General features: G+C 38.5%; 1 protein-coding gene across 1 annotated transcript in view; it reads left to right on the forward strand.

Moving 5' to 3' along the window:
• LOC106881373 (tetratricopeptide repeat protein 27) overlaps positions 1-20642 on the forward strand; it is a 46431-nt gene that overhangs the window by 18121 nt on the left and 7668 nt on the right. The window contains exons 4-17 of the mRNA XM_052967691.1: positions 1625-1757; positions 2581-2721; positions 4255-4357; positions 4691-4727; positions 6062-6186; positions 8372-8520; positions 9967-10076; positions 11412-11481; positions 12616-12729; positions 14090-14185; positions 14728-14850; positions 15908-16081; positions 17796-17849; positions 19293-19406. Coding sequence (XP_052823651.1) covers positions 1625-1757; positions 2581-2721; positions 4255-4357; positions 4691-4727; positions 6062-6186; positions 8372-8520; positions 9967-10076; positions 11412-11481; positions 12616-12729; positions 14090-14185; positions 14728-14850; positions 15908-16081; positions 17796-17849; positions 19293-19406 — 1543 coding nt within the window. The remainder of the gene's footprint in view (positions 1-1624; positions 1758-2580; positions 2722-4254; positions 4358-4690; positions 4728-6061; positions 6187-8371; positions 8521-9966; positions 10077-11411; positions 11482-12615; positions 12730-14089; positions 14186-14727; positions 14851-15907; positions 16082-17795; positions 17850-19292; positions 19407-20642) is intronic.

Below are 20642 nucleotides of genomic sequence, written 5' to 3' on the forward strand. Positions count from 1 at the left end.
TATAGCCTCGGGCCAACCAAAGCCTTGTGAGTGGATTTGGTAGACGGAAACTGAAAGAAGCCCATCGTATATATGTATGTATGTTTGTCCCCCCACCATCACTTGACAACCGATGCTGGTGTGTTTACGTCCCCGTAACTTAGCGGTTCGGCAAAAGAGACTGATAGAATAAGTACTAGGCTTACAAAGAATAAGTCCTGGGGTCGATTTGCTCGATTAAAAGCAGTGCTCCAGCATGGCCACAGTCAAATGACTGAAACAAGTAAAAGAGAGAGTAAAAGATATATAGTTACAAACAAGAAATGTGGTATGGGCAAGTCATTTTAATGCATCACTTAACAATTGTTTTATCTGAATTTGATTTCATCAGCTGTGCCATATTATGCAATAATATCTGCAACAATTGATTATTGTCCGAATGTCTTTGACATGACACCTTCTCAATCAGACTCATCAGAATTAGATATCAAATTAATTTGCTAATTACCGATGAGTCTTATTCGGAATTTGCCATTTTAATGGCACTTGGAGAATAATTGATTGTTGCATCTATTATTGCATAATATGGCAAGGCTGATGAGGTCAAATTCAGATGAAACAATTGTAAAGCAATGTATTAAAATGGCTTACTCTCTCCAGTTTTCTTGTTTGTAATTTAAAAAAACTCTACAGATGTTTGTGGATTTTCAGACGTGTCTCATAAAAAAAAAATCTCTAGATTATTGTCTTTTCTGATAGCCAATACCCATGGATGAGCTTAATAGAGTAAACTCCAGAGTTAATACCCAAATAAAATTAATATTATTATATATGAGAAAAAAAAACAAACACAGACAATTCAAATGAATGGCTCACATATAGGATCATAAAGTGACATAATATGGAAAAACAGACGAGCACAATCTCCCCTCATCAGCTGTTGATTTAAAGTCAAAGCAGTTTCAGCACTTTAAGAACAGGACCACTTATTTCAGACTGCCAGTAGATTTTATAAGGACTATTACTACAGAATAATGATGTAGTTAGAACAGGTTCAACTGCTACTCCCTTCTTCAAAATAACTCAAATTTGCTTTTTATCCTTTTGAAAGTTGATAAAATAAAGCACCAGACGAATACTGGATTTGGTTTTATCAACTAACACCCTCCCCTCAAATCTTCTGCCTTTGTGTTTAAATTAGAAACCATTAATATTCATGGTATGCAGGAATGCTTTACATTCGGAATCAATGCCCTTGATACTAAGTCACAGCCAGTTCTCTTAGATGTTGAGGACCTTTCTTGCAATCCTTATTGTTCCCAATAGAGCAGATTTCTGAATTAATGAAACTCTCCTACTTATACCAATCTCAGTAATGGAGCTTTTAAGACTGATGAGCTATTAAGTCCGTTGGTAATTATGTTCTGAGTTCAAATTCTGCCATGGTTGACTTTGCCTTTCATCCTTTCGGGGTTGATAAATTAAGTACCAGTGAAACACTGGGGACAATGTAATTGACTAGCTCCCGGCCTTAAAATTTCAGGCCTTGTGCCTATAGCAGAAAGGATTATTATTATTATCATTAATATTATTTATTTTCTTTCCTCTTAACTTCCACTCTCCTGAAAAACACTGAAAACCTCAGCGCATTGAAAATTCTTGTGGTTGGAGTTTCATGCCTACAAATATTCCTGCAAAATAATTGGACAGGACCACTCACAGAAGCCTTTTCTTTAGAGAAATTCTACCAGAATTGGTGCCCTAAAGTTATATATCAGGTGAGTGCTCCATCTTTTCACTTCCGCTTATCTTTGTTTTTATAGTATTGTTTCTTTTGATGAAGCACAGGTTATTTTGTTTCATCGTGCAGCATACTACTTACTCGATTCTATTGCCCTCTGAAAATAATCCATAGTTGCATATATTATTGCATAATATGGCAAGATTGATGTGATTGAATTCAGATGAAACAATTGTTTTTCATTTTTTCATATTTAATTAGAACATTTGTCTACCTTTATTGTTTAGTTGAGGAAGATGGAATGTACTTGTAATCCTGATAGGTTCTCCCACAGTGGTGGTGAGGATTGATGTTCAGCTTGAACATCACCATCATCATCATCACCATTTAACATCCATTTTCCATGGTGCTTTTTATGTACCACCGGCACAGGAGCCAGTCAGGTGGGACTGGCAGTGACCATGCTTCAGTGGTGCTTTTTATGTGCTACCAGCACTGACATCCACCATGCTCAAATGGTGCTTTTTATGTGCCACCAGCACTGGCATCAGCCACATTTGAATGGTGCTTTTTATGTATCACTGGCACAGGTGCCAGTCAGGCAGCATGGGCATTGGCCCTGACAACGATTTCACTTGACTCAACCAGTCTTAAGACCAAAATGAGATAATACTTAATGGTTTTATCTCCCTCTCAGGTTGTGTCACTTTCTGATGGCAGTCTTAATAAGTGACAAATTTCTTCTGAAATTCTCAATAGAAAATCTCATTACAAAATGTTTTCATGTATCTCGTAGTTGCATTTTGTTTATCTTTGATCTTCACTAAATGTCTCCCCTTTTCTGCCCCTTTTCCTTGCAGGAAGACAAACTCCACAGTCTTTTAGTGAAGGAACTCTGCAAAGATGGGGAAGCTGTCTATAAACTCTGCCGTCAGTTACCTTGCTTTTTTCTTGCCACAAGCATCCTGCTTGAAAGCTCTACATTCCGTCAGCAACTCTGGGTACGTAGTCTTCACCAAAACAATGTTTGGTATATTCTTCTTTATCTCTGTTGTCTTCAGTCTCTCTACTTTTTATTCTGTCTTCTCTCTTTTGCTCATCTTTATTCTCACATTCTCTGTTTTCCTTTCACTTTTTCACTCTTAGGCAAGTGTTCTCTACTATAGCCCCAGACTGGCCAATGCCTTACGAGCAAATTTGGTTGATGGAAACTGTTTGAATATATATATATATATATATATATAGGTGTAAAAAGGTTGAATGTTGATTCGTCTTTTAATTTTGGAGGTTTCCAAAAAGAGATTCCTAATGTTGGTTCTTCATACTTTGCTGGTAGTTTACAGGTGTAAATTTGCGAAGATATGAAAGTAGTTCTTGTATATATGTATGATGAATTTATGGAAAGAAGTCCCATAAAATTCATCAATTTATTTAAAACTGGAGGAGACAAGTTAATATATATATAATTTCTTTATTGCCCACTACGCTCTTGGAGTGGTTGGTGTTAGGAAGGGCCATCTCATTTTTACCAGCTGAATGAACTGGAGTAACGTGAAATAAAGTATCTTGCTCAAGGGCACAATGCATTGCCAGGAATTGAAACCAGGACCTTATAACTGCAAGCTGAATACCCTAACTACTAAGCCATGTGCCTTATTTACTCGTAGCACTCCGCTACTTGCAATGACGAGGGTTCCAGCCATGTCACATTCTGTGTCATGCTGAATCTTCCTGAGAATTACATTAAGGTTGCATATGCCTGTGGAGTGCTCAGCCATTTGCATGTTAATTTCCCAAGCTGGCTGTTCCATTGATCATACCAACTGGAACACTTGTCGTAACTGATCGAGTGCCAATTAGTAAATAAGCAATTACACTTGTGAAACATAATTGTTGATTGGCAGACTTTCAAACTAGCCGCCATTACTTCATGAAGAAGAAAAAGGGCAAAGAATTGAGTGATTATTTCCTTCTGTTAAAGGAATCTTTTGTCCAAAACATTCAATTTTTTTAACTTTTTTGCCCTCCAATTCCGTATCCTTTTCTGGTAAATTTTTACTGGTATATTTCTCTGTGAGGTAATGAAAGCTATTCTGAAAGCTCACCAATCATTTGTTTCAACTATGCCCATCTCATATTTTTAGATACATTTAAGATTATATTATCTTATGTTTCCTTCCTTTTGTAAGAGAGTAGAGCAGGATTTAAGGGAGATTTGGCTGGTGTTTCTAGCCATTCCTTTAACCATAGCCACTGGAAGGGAATATGAGGTCAATAATGCTAGAATATTCTTTTCTACTCTAGGCACAGAGCACAAAATATTTGGGGAGGGGCCAGTCGATTAGATTGACCCCAGTATGAAACTGGTACTTAATTTATCAAGCCCGAAAGGATGAAAAGCAATGTCAACCTCAGCGGAATTTTAACTCAGAACATAAAGACAGACCGAATACCAATAATGCTAGAATATTAAGGAAGCCTTGACTGATCATCTGATATAATATTCAATAAGTATTGTGAATTATTTGTTACAGAGTGGTGAATGGTGGCGGTTCCGGGTGGTGTCAGTTTACCAGAGGTTGCTGGATGACAAATCTCCCAGCCTGAAGGATATTGCTGATGAAGCACTAACTGCAAGTGAGTCTCTCTTTATGTTTTTCAGTCTTTCCTTTTTCATGATTCTACACACCCACACACACACACAGAGGCTCACGTATGGCTTTGTGACTAAAAGGATTGTTTTGCAGCTGTATGGTTTTAGATTGAATTCCACTGTGGGTTTTTATTCAAGGATAGTTGATAGATTGGATGAAATACTGATGAAAGGGCAATAATACTTGAAATATGCATATACACCCTTTCCCTATTTTTCTGGTAGAAGACATTTGCCCAAAGACTGAACCTGAAACCATGTGATTGGGAAATGACAAATTCACACATTGTATTAATATAATATTACTCTTTTTTCAGTGACACAGAAGATGGCACTGCTAGATAAGAAGAACAGGTAAAGTTTTACTTAAAATATTTTACAATTCAATCTTATTTTATCTTTTAACCAATTACAGTGTAAACAACTTAAAGCTTCGGTGAGATCACAGCTTAGCTTCAATGTAATGGCATCACTCACTCTGATATATGAGTGTCTGCATGCGTGTGTGTGTATGAACCATGTCTGAAAAGGTTATTGAAACTCACCTGGCAAGACAAAGTCCCAGACACGGAGGTCCTCTTGAGAGCTGATCTGCCAAACATTTACACACTGCTGAGGAGAACGCAGGTCAGGTGGGCAGGCCACCTTGTGTTCAAATGCCTGATACATGACTACCCAAAAGACTGTTTTGCAGTGAATTGTTAGAAGGAATGCGCACACAAGGTGGGCAGGAAAAATGTTTCAAAGATACATTCAAAGCCTCCCCGAAGTGCTTTCAGATCAAGCCTGACATCTGGGAAATGTAAGCACAGGATTGCCCTGCCTGGCATAACTGCACCAACAGAGGTGCCATTGCTTAACAGAATTGCAGGAGCATAAAGAAAATGTGAGGTGCCCAAATCCAGAGCCAAATCCTTGCCTTCATTCCCAGCAGACCACCAGTGCCTGACCTGCAGCAGAACCTTCTGAGCACACACTGGCCTCATCTTCTCCCATGTGATGTTCTGGTCATTGTCAACAATGACAGATGAACATTATTATTACCATCCATGTGGCTTCAGGTTCAATCCCACTGTGCAGTTCCTTAAGAAAATATCTTCCAAAGTTAGGCCTGTTATTTTTTTATCTTTTACTTGTTTCAATCATTAGACTGTGGCCATGCTGTGGCACCACTTTGAAGAATCTTTAGTCAAGTGAATCGACCTCAGTACTTTGTTTTATAAAGCCTGCTACGTATTCTATCAATCTCTTGCTGAACTGCTAAGTTACAAGGACATAAACACACTAACACCAGTTGTCAAGTGGGGGTGGGGGACAAAGACTCACAGACAGACAAACACACACACGACAGGCTTCCTTTAGTTTCTGTCTACTAAATCTATTCACAAGGCTTTGGTCAACCTGGGGATATATAGTATAAGATACATGCCAATAGTTCCACAAGTGGAATTGAACCCTGAAGTATTTGGTTGAGAAGCAAGCTTCTTACCACACAGCTACATATTCGTTTATATTAGGTTTCAAATTCTTTCTTAATATTATGTTGAATATTTTTGTAAGTCAAGTGCATTTTTGTAGGTCAGTGTAACCTCTCTCCCAAAATAGTGTTAAATACAAAGGATGTAATTTTTGTAATTCTGTTATTGTGTTTTTATTTTTTTCTTTAATTGTCTTAATCACCATTCCAGAGAACTTGAGATTTGTTATGAATTGGAAGCAGCATATTTAAAACAAGACTACTATGAATATCAAAAAGCCAAAGAACATTTCCTCAGTGCCGCAAACACAGCACACCTGAATGTTAGTCTCACAGGTAAGATATTTTAACTGAATATTTTAACTCACATTTTACACTTGAGTTTCATCATCATAATGGCCACTTTTCCACGCTTGCATGGGTCAGACAGAATTTACTGAAGCCTATTTTCTACAGCTTGATGCCCTTCCTGTTGTCAACCCTCATTTATGTCCATACAAGGTAATATTTCCCCATGGACAGACATGTTTTTTGCAGAATATTGGAAATGAATGACTTTCATTTACAGCTGTCACTTAATGCCAAGGTAAGGAGACACGCACACGTGCATGTGTGTGCATGCACACACAAACACACATACTCATTTTACAATTATCCAGTCATCACATGATGTCAAGGGTACACGCATATACACAATGGGCTTTTTCGGTTTCTGTCCACCAAACCCACTCGAGGCTTTCGTTGGCCGATGGCTGTAGTAGAAGACGGTTGTATTGCTGTGTGCTGACAGTAAAAGACATGGAAAAAGTGATGAGGTCAGACCTAGGGATGTTGGGCCTTGAAAATAAGATGATGTCAGATGACAACTGATATATTACCATAGTGTACATGTATAGGTGCAGGCATGGTTGTGTGTTTAGAAAGGTTGTTTCCCAACCATGTGATCTTGGGTTCAGTCTAACTATGCAGCACCTTGGGTGTCTTCTACAACAGCACTGGACTGACCAAAGCCTTGTGAGGGATTTGGTAGATGGAAATTGAAAGAAACCTGCCATGCATGTATCTGTGTGTGTGTGTGTGTGTATGAATATATATATATATATATATATATATACACTTTGCTCTTAGCCACATAAAAGCACCCTCTACACTCTGAGTGGTTGACATTAGGAAGGGGATCTAGCTGTAGAAACCATTCCAAATCAGACGAGTCTGGTGCAGCCTTTCAGCTTACCAGCTCTGGTCGAACCATCCAACCCATGCCAGCATGGGCAATGGACGTTAAATGATGGTGATGATGATACACACACCACACACACACACTAATTTGTTGAATCCAAAATGTCTTAATACAGACTAGTCAAAGAATATTTTCTAAATTGTGAATACATGTGTGTTTATGGATATTATTAATTCAGTGAATAAACGTGTGTGTGTGTGTGTGTCTGTTGTTTGTTTCCAGTCTTCCATGAAAAGTATATCTAGCCATGGAAAATATTACCTTAATTGGAAACAGGTGATAATTGGCAACAGGAAGGGCAGGTATTTATAGTGATGTCGGTGTTATCCATTTTTGGTGGTAACATTGGCTTAATGACACACTATAATTTAGTCAGTATGAGAGAGAAGGAAGACATTGTATCTGCTCATAATAACAAGAGGATAGAACACACGAGGCGCTTGTATTAAGTCATAACTTTTATTCTTGGAGATAATGCGTTCACATACGAAGTTAGTTGAAAGAAGCTTATAACATTACATGAATGTGTTCTGTCTGCAGTTACATGTCTCCAAGTAAGAAAGGTGAACGAGTGGGCTTAAGTGCGGCGGTTTGATCCAGTCCATGTTGAGGAACCAACATGCATCAAATCGCTTGAATTAGAATTTCTTTCCTTTATATAGGGTTGGACTGGAAGTCCCCGGCTTCCGAGTAAAACCGGAAGTTCTAGAAGAATCTCGAACATTCTAGAAGCTCGAGGGAGGTTACTCTCGTGACATCCCCTTTCTGTTTTGCTTGTCGTCATAACTACCAGGGGTCACTACACCTTTGATCATATAAAATCCACCTCATTAAACTCTGTCCGACTCATGCAAGCATGGAAAAATTGACAAAATGATAATGATACACATGTCAACTTGTAAGAACCTAATTTTGAATTTTTTTTTTTTTTTTGTCTTGCACGTACTTGGTGACCCTGTCAGAGCAGGTGTCACTTAAAAGCACTCGGTCCGCACTGTAAAGTGATTGGTGTTCAGAAGGGCATCCAGCTGTAAAAACCCTTGCCAAAACTGACCTCCTCTGTGCTTGTGCCATGTAAAAAAACACTAAGTCCACTCTGCTGAGCGGTTGGTGTTAGGAAGGGCATCCAGCTGTAAAAATCCTGCCAAAACAGTTACAAAAGTAACCATCCCATCCATGCTAGCATGGAAGGCGGATATTAAACGATGATGATGATGACATTGTATCTCACCAAATGCATTCTATTGATTTCAATATTTCACTTTCTCTTTTTTCAATCAGGTGCATTAGGCAAACGCACACGTTTCCAAAGTAAAGATGTTGCCCAAGTTCTTTTGGAGGTGAAACGAACACAACCAGATGAGATGGAGGCTCAGGTCTTAGAGTTACATGTGCCTGCAGTTAAGCTTAATGCTTCCATGCTTCCAAAGGTATGGTATTTTGGTTTCGGTTTTTTTGTTTGAAAGACTTCATTGTTTCCACATTTGCATAGGTCAGGCAGAATTTGTTCAAGTGGATTTTCTAAGGCCAGATGCCCTTCCTGTCACCAAACTCATCTGCTTCCAAACTAGGTAATATTTCCCCATTGCCAGATATGTGGAAGAAGGAAAACAAACAGCATTGCTTGTGTGACGGTGGTGGTGCTTTATACTCATCACATAATGTCGAAACTGGGCTAAACACATCATCATATCACCATCATAGTTCATCTGTCATTGTCACCGATGACCAAGGACATCACATGGGAGAAGGAGATAAGGGCACGGTGTGTCCAGTTATGGTTGATCAGTCTAATGCGTGTTTGGAAGGTTCTACCACAAGCCAGGCACTGGTGGTCGGCTGGGACTAAAAGCAAGATGTTGACTCTGGAATTGTGCAGTTTGTATTTGCTTTATACCCGAATGACCCTGTTTTGTTTTTAGAAAATGGCACCTCTGTTGGTGTAGCCTCACCAGGCAGGGTGGTCTTGTGCTTGAGTTTCCCAGGTGTCAGGGTTGATCTCAAAGTTCTTCAGTGAAGCTTTGAGTATATTCTTGAAGTACTTTTTCTGTCCACCTTGTATGCACTTACCTTCTGCCAGTTCTCTGTCAAACAGTCTCTCGAAGGGTCGCATGTCAGGCATTCAAACAAGGTGGCCTGCTCACCTGACTTGCATTCTCTTGGCAGATCAGCTCAAGAAAGGATCTCTGTATCTGAGACCTTGTCTTGCCAAGTGATTTTCAACAGCTTTCTCAGTCAGTTCATCTGGAAGTGCTTTAGCTTTTTAGCAGGAGCGTATTCAGTACAACTGCTTGGTACACCTTCAGTTTGGTGGCCAGCCTAATGCCTATCCTCTCCCTCACTGATTCATGTTTACTTAAATACAAACAGTGGGTTTCTGTCTTCCAAATCCACTTACAAGGCTTTGGTTGGCCTAGGGCTATAGTAGAAGATGCTGCATAGAGGGACTGAACCCAAAAACCACATGGTCGCAAAACAAGTTTCTCAACTGCACAGCCATATCTGTGCCCATATATTTAAACTAACCAAATCCAGCCCAAATAATCCATCTGTTTTATTTTCAAACTGACCAGATCCGGCCTTTCACACTTATCCTACAATATCGTTCTGAAAATATACAAACACACCATCAAAATCTAGAAGCTAGAAGATAATTCATGATTAATTGAAAACAATCTAAACGAGTTAATCTTTTCATTTGACAGTAATCTAAAGGGCTTAGCATAAAATTTTTTCAAGTGTGCATTTACACAAAAGATACTTTTTCTAAGATTTTCTTAGCTCATAATGACTAGCATATATATATATATATATATATATATATATATAAATAAATAAATACTGTATTTTGGAACTTTTCTGTTTTGTCTTTTCAGAATCTAAGCCATAATGATGACACAGTCCTTGAAAATATTGAATTTTCCGAGATTTCTGAACCAGATTTACAAGTTAACCAACTTGAACAAGCCATTGTACTCGGCCTTATGTAAGAAACATTATGACTCTTACTTCTGTCGCTGTATTTTAGTTTGGTGGGGGTTCATTTAGTTATTGTTTAAACCCCCCCCCATGTCTGCCCTCATTCATCAGACCTATCATCAGAAGACTACCAGCATTAATTATCCTGTCCTCTCTTTTGAACTTCATTATCCCATGTGTTCTTCCATTAACATGGCTACTATTTTTTGCAAGACAAGCATCCACATAGATGCTCAGTTGCTGGGTCATTTATTTGTTTGATGTTGTTTAACGCCAATGGATGATTAAAAGATGTTCCAACCACAAGCATCAGCTCAAATGTATCTAAGGCTACATCTGACCAGATTGAAGCACTTGCTTTCCTGATAGAAGGGTAAGATTTTGCTGGTCATGAAATCCATCTGCTATGAACATCCGCTGAGTGATGGTCTTGCAATACCATCCTTGATGATGAGCTCACTGACACTAAGACTGATGCACCTGAAGAAATTTCTGGACTCCTGGGATGGCGTTAATGAAGATGCGTCTTTCGTGTGGCACATCTTTCTACATTTCATCTCCTTGACCAGGCTGCATCAAACATAGATCAAGGTCAGGTTGTTGGCATCTAGAATGTTGCCAGCCCCTCATAGCATTGTACCAGCTAAACAAATGCATTTCAAGTTCAAATCTTATCATAGTCAAATTTCGTCATTCATTACTGCGAGCACAATCATCATTTAATGTCCATGCTGGCATAAGTTGGGCAGTTTGGCAGGAACCAATGTCTCCTAGGACTGTATCAAGCTCCAATGTCTGCTTTGGCACGATCTTTAGGGTTGGATGCCTTTCTTAATGACAACCATTGTAGAGCATGAGTTTCATGTCAGTAATTACTGGTCGTGCTTGTATCCTTCTTCTTATAAGTATCTTTGTACCATTATAAGAAAGCATAATTACCTCTGCCTTAACGAACGCAGAGGTATTGTTTCCAGTCGTGTTTGTTTGTTTATCCATGAACAGGATATCTCAATAACCGCTGGATGGATTCGGATAAAACTTTCAGGGATGTTTGGCCTTGTGACTGGCACAAACTGATTAGATTTCGGAATCGATCCAATACCAGACAAGGATTCTGGATTATTTTTCTTGTTTTTTTACTAAATATTTGAGAGTGGTCGGGTTCATTTTTAGTATTCTTGTTTGTGAGAGCAGCCAAGTTTATTTCAGATATTCTCATTTTGAAAATCATCTCTGGCTAATCGTTGAGAGGATGTTGGTGTTGCCTTGGCAGAGGTTTGCGCTCTCTCTGAGTGCTCTTGTTATAATTATTAATATTCTTTTTTCTATTTCTATCTTTCAGGGAAGTTAGCCGTCGGTCAGAGCCCAGTCAAGAAAAACTAACTAATGAACAACTCTTAGCTTATATATCAGTGAGTAAAGAACTTTTATCTGAACACTTTGGTCTAATTTTGTTATAAATTTTGTGGGATTTTTTAAAAACTATATATATATGTTCTAGTTCACTATATATAAACTACTCTATTGATTTATAGCATGGGTGTCCCTGGTGATTCCAACAGTACAAAATTAATATTATATTAAGCCTGTGATTCACATGTTAGAAATGTGTGAAGAAATAATTATTGAGTAGCAATCTGTATTTCTGTATATTACTATAACTGATGGTATTTCTATATATCACTCTAATGATATACATGTATGTATAACTGCACACACCGGGTGTATATACTGTCTTTAAGCTGCTTCTCTACGTTAAAAGAAATGACAAAACTATAATCCATGAATGAATTTTGTCAAACACTTCCATCTAGGAGTGATCTGTTAATATCTCTAAGACATTTTTTTTCTTTACACTCTTCAAACCCAGATTTTCACATTGGTCATATGATTAAGAAATCAGCTTTACCGTTACATGGTTTCTGTTTCATTCCCACTACATACGACTGCTGGTTGTAACTTTACAAATATCAATTTGAGAAATGGAAAAGTGCCTCGATCCGCAGTAGAAAACCTCTCCCAGCAGTCCTATGTAGTGGGAATGCAACAGAAACCATGTAATGGTAAAGCTGATTTCTTAATCATATGGTCAATGTGAGAATCTGGTTTTGAAGAGTGTAAAGAAAAAAATATGTCTTAGAAATATTAACAGATCACTCCTAGATGGAAGTGTTTGACAAAATTCATTCATGGATTATAGCTTTTTCATTTCTTTTAACGTAGAGAAGCAGCCTAAAGACATTATATACGCCTGGTGTGTGTAGTTATAGATATACATGTATATTATTGAGCTGGCAGAATTGTTAGCATTCCAGACAGAATGCTTAGTGGAATTTCATCCATCTTTACGTTCAACTTCCACTGAGGTCAGCTTTGCTTTTCATCTTTTTTGGGGGGGTCAATAAAATAGGTACCAGTTGAACTCTGGGGTCAATGTAATACACTTACTCCCTCTCTCCCCTAATATTACTGACCTTGTACCAAAATTTAAAACTAATATTGATATTGCATTCAGTTACATTGCTTATCTCTCTCTCTCTCTCCAGTTCCTTCTCAATCAGCCATTGGACTGGTGCATTCAAGTAACATCTCTCTACACCCGTTCTTTCCTTGAGAAATCCTTTGGACGTACAATTGAGAGATCCATGAAACAGATTGAAGTAAGTAGTCTTCTCACATACTTGATGGCATTTCCTTTGATTGGACAGAGTTTCACCTTATTATTCCCAAAATTCCAGGGCTGTGGCTTGGTTGAATTGTTAGTGGGTCAAGCAGAATGCTTTATGAGTGTGCTTCCCACTCTTTACTTTCTGAGTTCAAATCCTACTGCGGCCCACTTTACATTTCATCCTCTTGGGATTTCGATGGAACTAAATAAAACATTTGTTTTCAATGAATTTTTGTCTGTGATTCCCTGCATTATTGGACCACTAAATTATTGGGTTGTAAACACACCAACACCAGCTCTCAAGTGGTGATGGGAGACAAACATAGACACAAAAACACACACATGGGTGTGTGTGTATGTGTGCATGTATGTGTATATATGTGTGTGTATATGTATGTATGTGTGTATGTGTACATATATGTGTGTGTGTATGTGTCATCATCATCATTTAATGTCCGCTTTCCAAGCTGGCATGGGTTGGATGGTTTGACTGAGGACTGATGAACCAGAAGGCTGCACCAGGCTCAATCTGATCTGGCAAAGTTTCTACTGCTGGATGCCCTTCCTAACGCCTATGTGTGTGTGTGTATATATAGATAGATGTATGTACATACATGCACACACAACAGACTTCTTTCAGTTTCCATCTACCAAATCCACTGACAGGTTTTGGTTGACCTGAGGCTATAGCAGAAGACGCTTACCCAAAGTGCCATGCAGAACCATGTGATTGGGAACCCAGAAGGTGGACCCATACTTTTCTAACAGCCACATTCAATGGCTCCTTACCATACAGCTATGCCTGCCCCTACATACAGAAAGTTTAGGTATACGTGGTAATCACTGGTTATGCAAGCAGGGCACCATTCTTTCTGATTGGGTGGTTAGTCCATTGCAGGGTTACCCATTTACAGCCTAGTGGACTGGAGCAACATGAAATGAAGAGCCTTGCTGAAGAACACAATGCACCAGCCAATCCAGGAATCGAACCCACGATCTCGCTAGTAAGAGTGCAACACCCTAACCACATATGTATCTATGTATGTGTGCATGTGCGTGCATTCTTGTCTTGATATCTCGTGATTGTTGCAAATGAACACCACCATCATAAAAGCAGTCTTGTTTGTTCTTAGTCGTCTATGAAAAACAAATCTGGTTATGGGGACAGCTAAGGGTTCATGACAGGGAGAGGCATCCAGCGGCAGAAAAGAATCTGCTTCAACATAATTCCATCTGACCCAATGCAAGCATTAAACGGTGATGATGATAATGAATCATGATGTTTTTGATGTCCTTAAATGCAAAACTTTGACTATCAAGGAATATTTTTGCCTTCTATTTCGCACATTTAGGAGATTGTGAGTCAGATGTCAAACCAACAACCTCCGTCCCATAAGCGTTTACCTCAGTTTTATTACACGAGAACACCTTCAGTCTGGTTACTCAAAGTAAGTTGGAGATTCTTATTCATTTCTCTTTGGGGTTTTTTTCTCTCATCTTCAAAGTCTTACAGGTGATGACCATAGTGTGTTTTGGGAGGTTGTGTGATTGTTGACATATGTCTTGACTAGAGATGTACAAGATGTATTATTGGTTATAGTAAATTGCACCATAAACAATTTTACAAATATTTTTGCTGTAGGAAAATTCACAATAAGAAATTTCGTTTTAAACAATCTCCTCATGTTTTTTTTAATATTTGATTTTGAATAACTACTTGCTTATGTAAAACATTTATAAAACCTTTTATTACTTTTTTTATTTTAAAAATGTTGATACAGTAGTGCTCCAGCATGACTGCTGCCGCATGGCTGAAACAAATGGATGAATATGCTTTATCATTGTCCATATAGCAAAATTTCTTACAGTAAATTTTCTGGACATGATCCTTATTAATGTGTGTGTGTATTTGGATAACGTTTTGTAAGTCTCCATTTATCTTACTTTGCTCAATTTCATATCTTTCATCAGTCTGTCTCTTTCTTTCTAGAAACAATTGGCTCAGTTGCTGATCTCCCTTGGTTCCATTGGCTCAGCATGTGACATTCTTGAACAGCTGGAGATGTGGGAAGATGTTATTGTCTGCTACCAACGGATGAACAAATTGGAGAAGGTAACTCACTCAGCCCCTTTATCATCTTCCTTTACAGATTATAACCTTTGTTTTCTAAACTTCCTAAACAGATTTTCTTTAACCTTTTAGCATTTAAACTGACCGTATCCAGCCAAAATATTCTCCCTGTTTTATGTTCCACCTGGCCAGATCTGACATCTCATACCTAGCCTACACTGTCAATCAAATCATAAACAATCACATCATGATAAAGCTACAAGGTAAAGCATGATTAATTCAAAACAAGGTAAATAAATAAGCTTTAGATTTGACAGAAGAATCAGAACCCTAAAGAATTCAATCAGCAGTTGGCTCTCAGTCAAGTGCCATATCAAAGACACTCTCAAGGCAACCTTAAAAGAGTTTAACTTAGAACAGTCTCCTTGGGAGCGTCTTACTCAATGTCACTGTGGTGTGTACTCTTGGAGTACAGAACTCAGAATCAGAACTGATTAAAGAACCTAAAGAGAGGAATGCTGCAGGGAAAGCAGGAGCCCCACAACAAATGTGACCTGCCAGATGAAACCAATCCAGCGTCACAACATTTTGCAGTGATTGGAATTTGCTTTGTGGAAGGATTCCTCTTTCCACCAAAAGACTTTGAGGATCTTCCATAGGTATTGTTTGTGAAATGTGTCTGGTATCTTCATGAAGGCTCATGGTTTAGGGGTTAGCATATTCAGTTCATAATCATAAGGTCATGAGTTCAATTCCTGGTGACGCATTGTGTCCTTGAGCAAGACACTTTATTTCACGTTGCTCCAGTCAACTCAGCTGGCGAAAATGAGTTGTACCTGTAATTCAAGAGGACCATCCTTATCACAGTCTGTGCCAACTGAATCTCCGAGATTTACATTATGGGTCCATGTGTCTGTGGAGTGCTCAGCCACTTGCACGTTAATTTCACATGCTTTTATATGTATGTATGGATGGATGTGTGTGTTATGTACACTTTTGTTTTTCAGTTTATTTTACTCAAAATTTAATTTTTACTTTCATTAATGTTTTTTTTTCAACAGTTCTTCACATATCAATCCGTATATTTCTATTTCTATAGGCTGAGTCATTGATCCGTGAACAGTTGGAAATAGAAGAAACTCCAAACCTCTGGTGTTTCCTTGGTGATGTCACAAGAAACATTGAGCACTACCAGAAAGCCTGGGAATTGTCTAATCACCGAAGTGCACGGGCCCAGCGCTGCATGGGTTACCTTTATTTTGGAAAAGAAGATGTAAGTTCCTATATAACATAAATCTGGACAAAATTTTCTTGTTTGTTAACTTTGGTCAATTTTGCTTGAGTAGTTTCTATAACATGATGTTGCTGATCTTTGTAAAATCCTGTCTTTATTGTAGAACATGTTGCCTTTGGGTTTAGAATTTGGCCCTTTGCCTACCAAACCCAGTTTGTGCCATATTCTCTTTTGCACCAGCAGTCTAATTTTGTTATAAGTTATGCAATTTTAATTTCTTTAACCCTATAACACTTATATGTTCTAGTTTACTATAAATGAACTATTACATTGGTTTATAACACACTTATCACCCGTGGCGAGCTGACAGAAACATTAGCACGCTGGGCGAAATGCTTGGTGTTATTTCGTCTGCCGCTACATTCTGAGTTCAAATTCCGCCAAGGTCGACTTTGCCTTTCATCCTTTCAGGGTCAATTAAATAAGTACCAGTTACGCACTGGGGTCGATATAATCGACTTAATCCGTTTGTCTGTCCTTGTTTGTCCCCTCTGTGTGTAGCCCTTTGTGGGTAGTAAAGAAATAACACGTGTCACCCGTGACCCCCATGGTACAGAATGGAGATTACATTCATGGGAGTCGTCGGCGATACACATGTTAAAAAGTGTTAAAATGTCCACTATACCGCCATTTATGGATTATTTACATTCATTTATGACTTTTTGGTACGGATTATACTTCAGATTATATTGGCTCCTTTTTCACAAAAACTATTTTATAGACGGCAGTGTTCCAACGCTGGAGATAACAATGATTTGCATTTTCCTTACCAGGGTTTATCTTGGCTTTTATTGTGTCAAATTGAAAACCATCCAAGAAACACACACAAATATGTGTTCTGTACTTTTCCTAAAATTCTAGTAATGTAATTTGTACTCCAATAATATGAGACTCCATAAAAAAAATCATCACTGGTGAGAGTCTCCAGTGACTTCCATATTAAGTACATAGCATAGGGAGTCACTGTTGACTCTGGCAGTAGGTAAAGTGCTAAACATGTGAGCCCTATTGATAAATTTACTAAAGGAAATTTGGTAGCTGCATTGGGTGAGTTGATCCCCTTACTAAAAGCTCCCTGGTTTGTCTTATAAGATTTAGGATTAAAGGTATGATCTCTCACATTAAAGGAGGTTGGGAGCTTGTAAGAGAAGAGCTGACTGTTATATTGAGCAAGTCAAACAACTACATTGAGGTTTCTTTGTTTTGGGATTTAGGACTTAGGCAATCACCATTTTATAGATGAGAGGTGTTTGCTTAGGATAATTTCTCTGTTACAACCAGTGTTTGTCATTAGGATGAGAATAACGAGGACTGAAAAGCGGGCTGGCAGATAAAATGTCACACAACCATGACTGCACTGCTTCGTCATTCGGATGGTGCTTTTTATGTGCCACAGGCACAGGAGCCAGTCGGGGCACTGGCATTGACTACGTTTGGATGGTGCCTTTTACGTGTCACAGTTATGGGAGCCAGTCAGAGGCACAGGCATCAACCATGTTTGGATGGTGCTGTTTATGTACAACCAGCACAGGAGCCAGTCAGGAGGCACTGGCATCGACCATGTTCAGATTAATTCATATTATATGTCATCAAATACAATACTTAACTTATTAAGTAATACTTTCTAGAATATTTAATTGCGCAAATTATCATTTTTTTTTTTTTACATTAATTTCTGTTGATGTTTTTGTAGTGGGACAATTGTCTGAGCTGCTTTGAGCGATCGCTGAAGATCAATACACTCCAGGTAAGAAAAACCATTTTTTTTTCTTATTTAATGTTGCTCATAGTGATGTTCATAGTTGTTGGTGTTATAGTAAAGGTATGTGGCTTAGTGGTTTGAGTATTCAGCTCATGATTATAAGGCCATGAGTTCAATTCCTGGTGGCGCATTTTCTCCTTGAGCAAGACACTTTATTTCACATTGCTCCAGTCCACTCAGCTGGCAAAAATGAGTTGTACCTGTAATTACAAAGGGGCTAGCCTTATCACATTCTATATCACACTGAATCTCATTGAGAACTACATTAAGGGTACCTGTGTCTGTGGAGTACTCAGCCACTTGATTGGGTCACCTGGAGCCCTCACCATCATAACCGACTGAGTGCTAGTCTTTTTTTTTTTATTGGGGTCATATCTGTATTAGTTGTGGTTGTCATTTACATGGATTGTTTAGAGTTCATCATTTCGCATCCATTCTGCCATGCTTCTATGAGTCTGATAGAATTTGCTGAGGCAGATTTCTAGAGCCAGCTGTTTAAATATTTCTAACATGGGGAGGAGCTGTTTGTAAAATGCTGTTGAAAGAGAGCAAAGGCTGAAAATGATGGGGTCATATGGACCCAAATTCTATATTGTGTTCATGTCAAAAAGTTTTTAAAATTTCACTCATAATTTTTGTGGAGAAATGATGAACTAAATATACATAGAACAACTTCTATTGAACTCTGTATACACAAAACCAATCTATTGGGGCAAAGACCCCTCCTTCAGTCATGACTGACCATGGGTTTGCACTTAGAAAGTTCCTCTCTGAGGCACAGGTTCGAGCAAGGTTGTTTATAGAAGACCAGCAGTCACCCAGGCATACCAGCCTTCCCTCTCTGCGCCACTGTTATCCAGGGGACAGGCAATGGGGCCAATACAGCTTGGCACCAGTGATGTCGCAACTCATTTCTACAGCTGAGTGAACTGGAGCAACGTGAAATAAAGTGTCTTGCTCAAGAACACAACACAGAACCCCGTTCAGGAATTGAACTCACTACCTCATGATTATGAGCCCAATGCTCTAACCACTGAGCCATGCGCCTTCACATATATATAGTTCTAATGGTGATCTAACAAGAGATCCTGTTAGATTGGATTTAAAGATTGCCTTTTGGTACTAATACTGCTTCTGTTGCAAATAATCACCATCATTTAACACCTGTTTTCGATGCTGGTATGGGTTAGGACTGTTTGACAGGAGCTAGTGAGCTGCACCAGGCTCCAATTGTCTGTTCTGGCATGGTTTCTACAGCTGGATGCCCTTCCTAAAAGCACCCAATACACAGAATATACTGGGTGCTTTTTATATGTGGCACCATCACACACACACAACCATTCTACTGAACTATGAATACAGTGCTTTATGAAATAACCTAGATTTTCTAATGTGTTTATTTTTTATCTTTGCTTATACCATACTCAGACCCCGCTCTGGTTTACTTACGGTTGTGCTTCACTTGCCGCCAGCAAATTCGAGACTGCTGCAAAAGCATTCCATCGCTGTGTCATGATTGATTCTGACGTGAGTATATTTATTGATTGATTGTGATTTGTGTTTATTTTGGACACCTGCTTGACTCAAGCTCGTTAATCAAAAGAGATTATTAACTGAATAGTATCTACTCCACTTACTTCCACCCATCACCCATTTAATCTTCTAATTAAGTGTCTAGTTTGTTATATGTACATAGACTGAGATGTGCTGTTGGTTATATTCCGCAGTTTGAATTATTTCTGTTAATTTTCTCCTAAATAGAACATGGCTAGTTTTATTGCATTGTCTGTATTGTTTTACAACCAAGACTGTGCTATCAAGGGAGATAATCTGTCTTGTTTTTTTTTTTAGCCTTTTTTACTGTGGCCATGCTGGGGCACTCCCTTGAAGGCATTAATCAAACAAATCGACCCCAGTACCTTTTTTTAAAGTATATTATTCTGTTAATCTATTTTGCTGGACTTCTTAGAGGTTGCAAATAAACCAACACCAATCACCAAGCAATAGTGGGGACAAATACATACACACACACACACACACATGTCTATACATACATATATATATGTGTATGTATATATATATATATATATATATATATATAAACACACATACACAATAGGCTTCCATGCACTTTCCATGTATCAAATTCAGTCACAAAGCATTAGTCAGCCTAGGGTTATAGTAGGAGCCACTTGCTGAAGATGCCATACAGTGGGACTGAACTGAAACCTTGTGGTTGCAAATCAAGCTACTTAACCTCACAACAGTGCTTGTAATTATTGTAATTTTTTATTTAATATAAGATTGATTGATGAGAATTAGCGACACATTTACATTGACTTAGCATGGCTCTTTTGTCATGGATAAATATAGAATATAAGGTAGACTTGTAAATGTTTGTGAATCTAAAAACAAACAAAAACGAAAATACATTTGGTTTCATCATCATCGTTTAACACCCACCTTCCATGCTGGCATGGGTTGGACGGTTTGACTGAGGTATGGCAAGCCAGAAGGCTGCACCAGGCTCCAATCTGATCTGGCAGAGTTTCTACAGCTGGATGCCCTACACACACACACACACACACATATACACATACATACATACATGATTGGATACACATACATACATACATATATATATATATATATATATATATGAGGTGGTGAGGCAAGACCTTCGTACATTGGGCCTCACCGAGGCGATGACTACGGACCGAGACCTTTGGAAACGGGCTGTGCGTGAGAAGACCCGGCAAGCCAAGTAAGATCGTTGCC

The sequence above is a fragment of the Octopus bimaculoides genome, chromosome 4 (genome assembly GCF_001194135.2).
Source record: "Octopus bimaculoides isolate UCB-OBI-ISO-001 chromosome 4, ASM119413v2, whole genome shotgun sequence".
In the NCBI taxonomy this organism is placed as follows: Eukaryota; Metazoa; Mollusca; class Cephalopoda; order Octopoda; family Octopodidae; genus Octopus; species Octopus bimaculoides.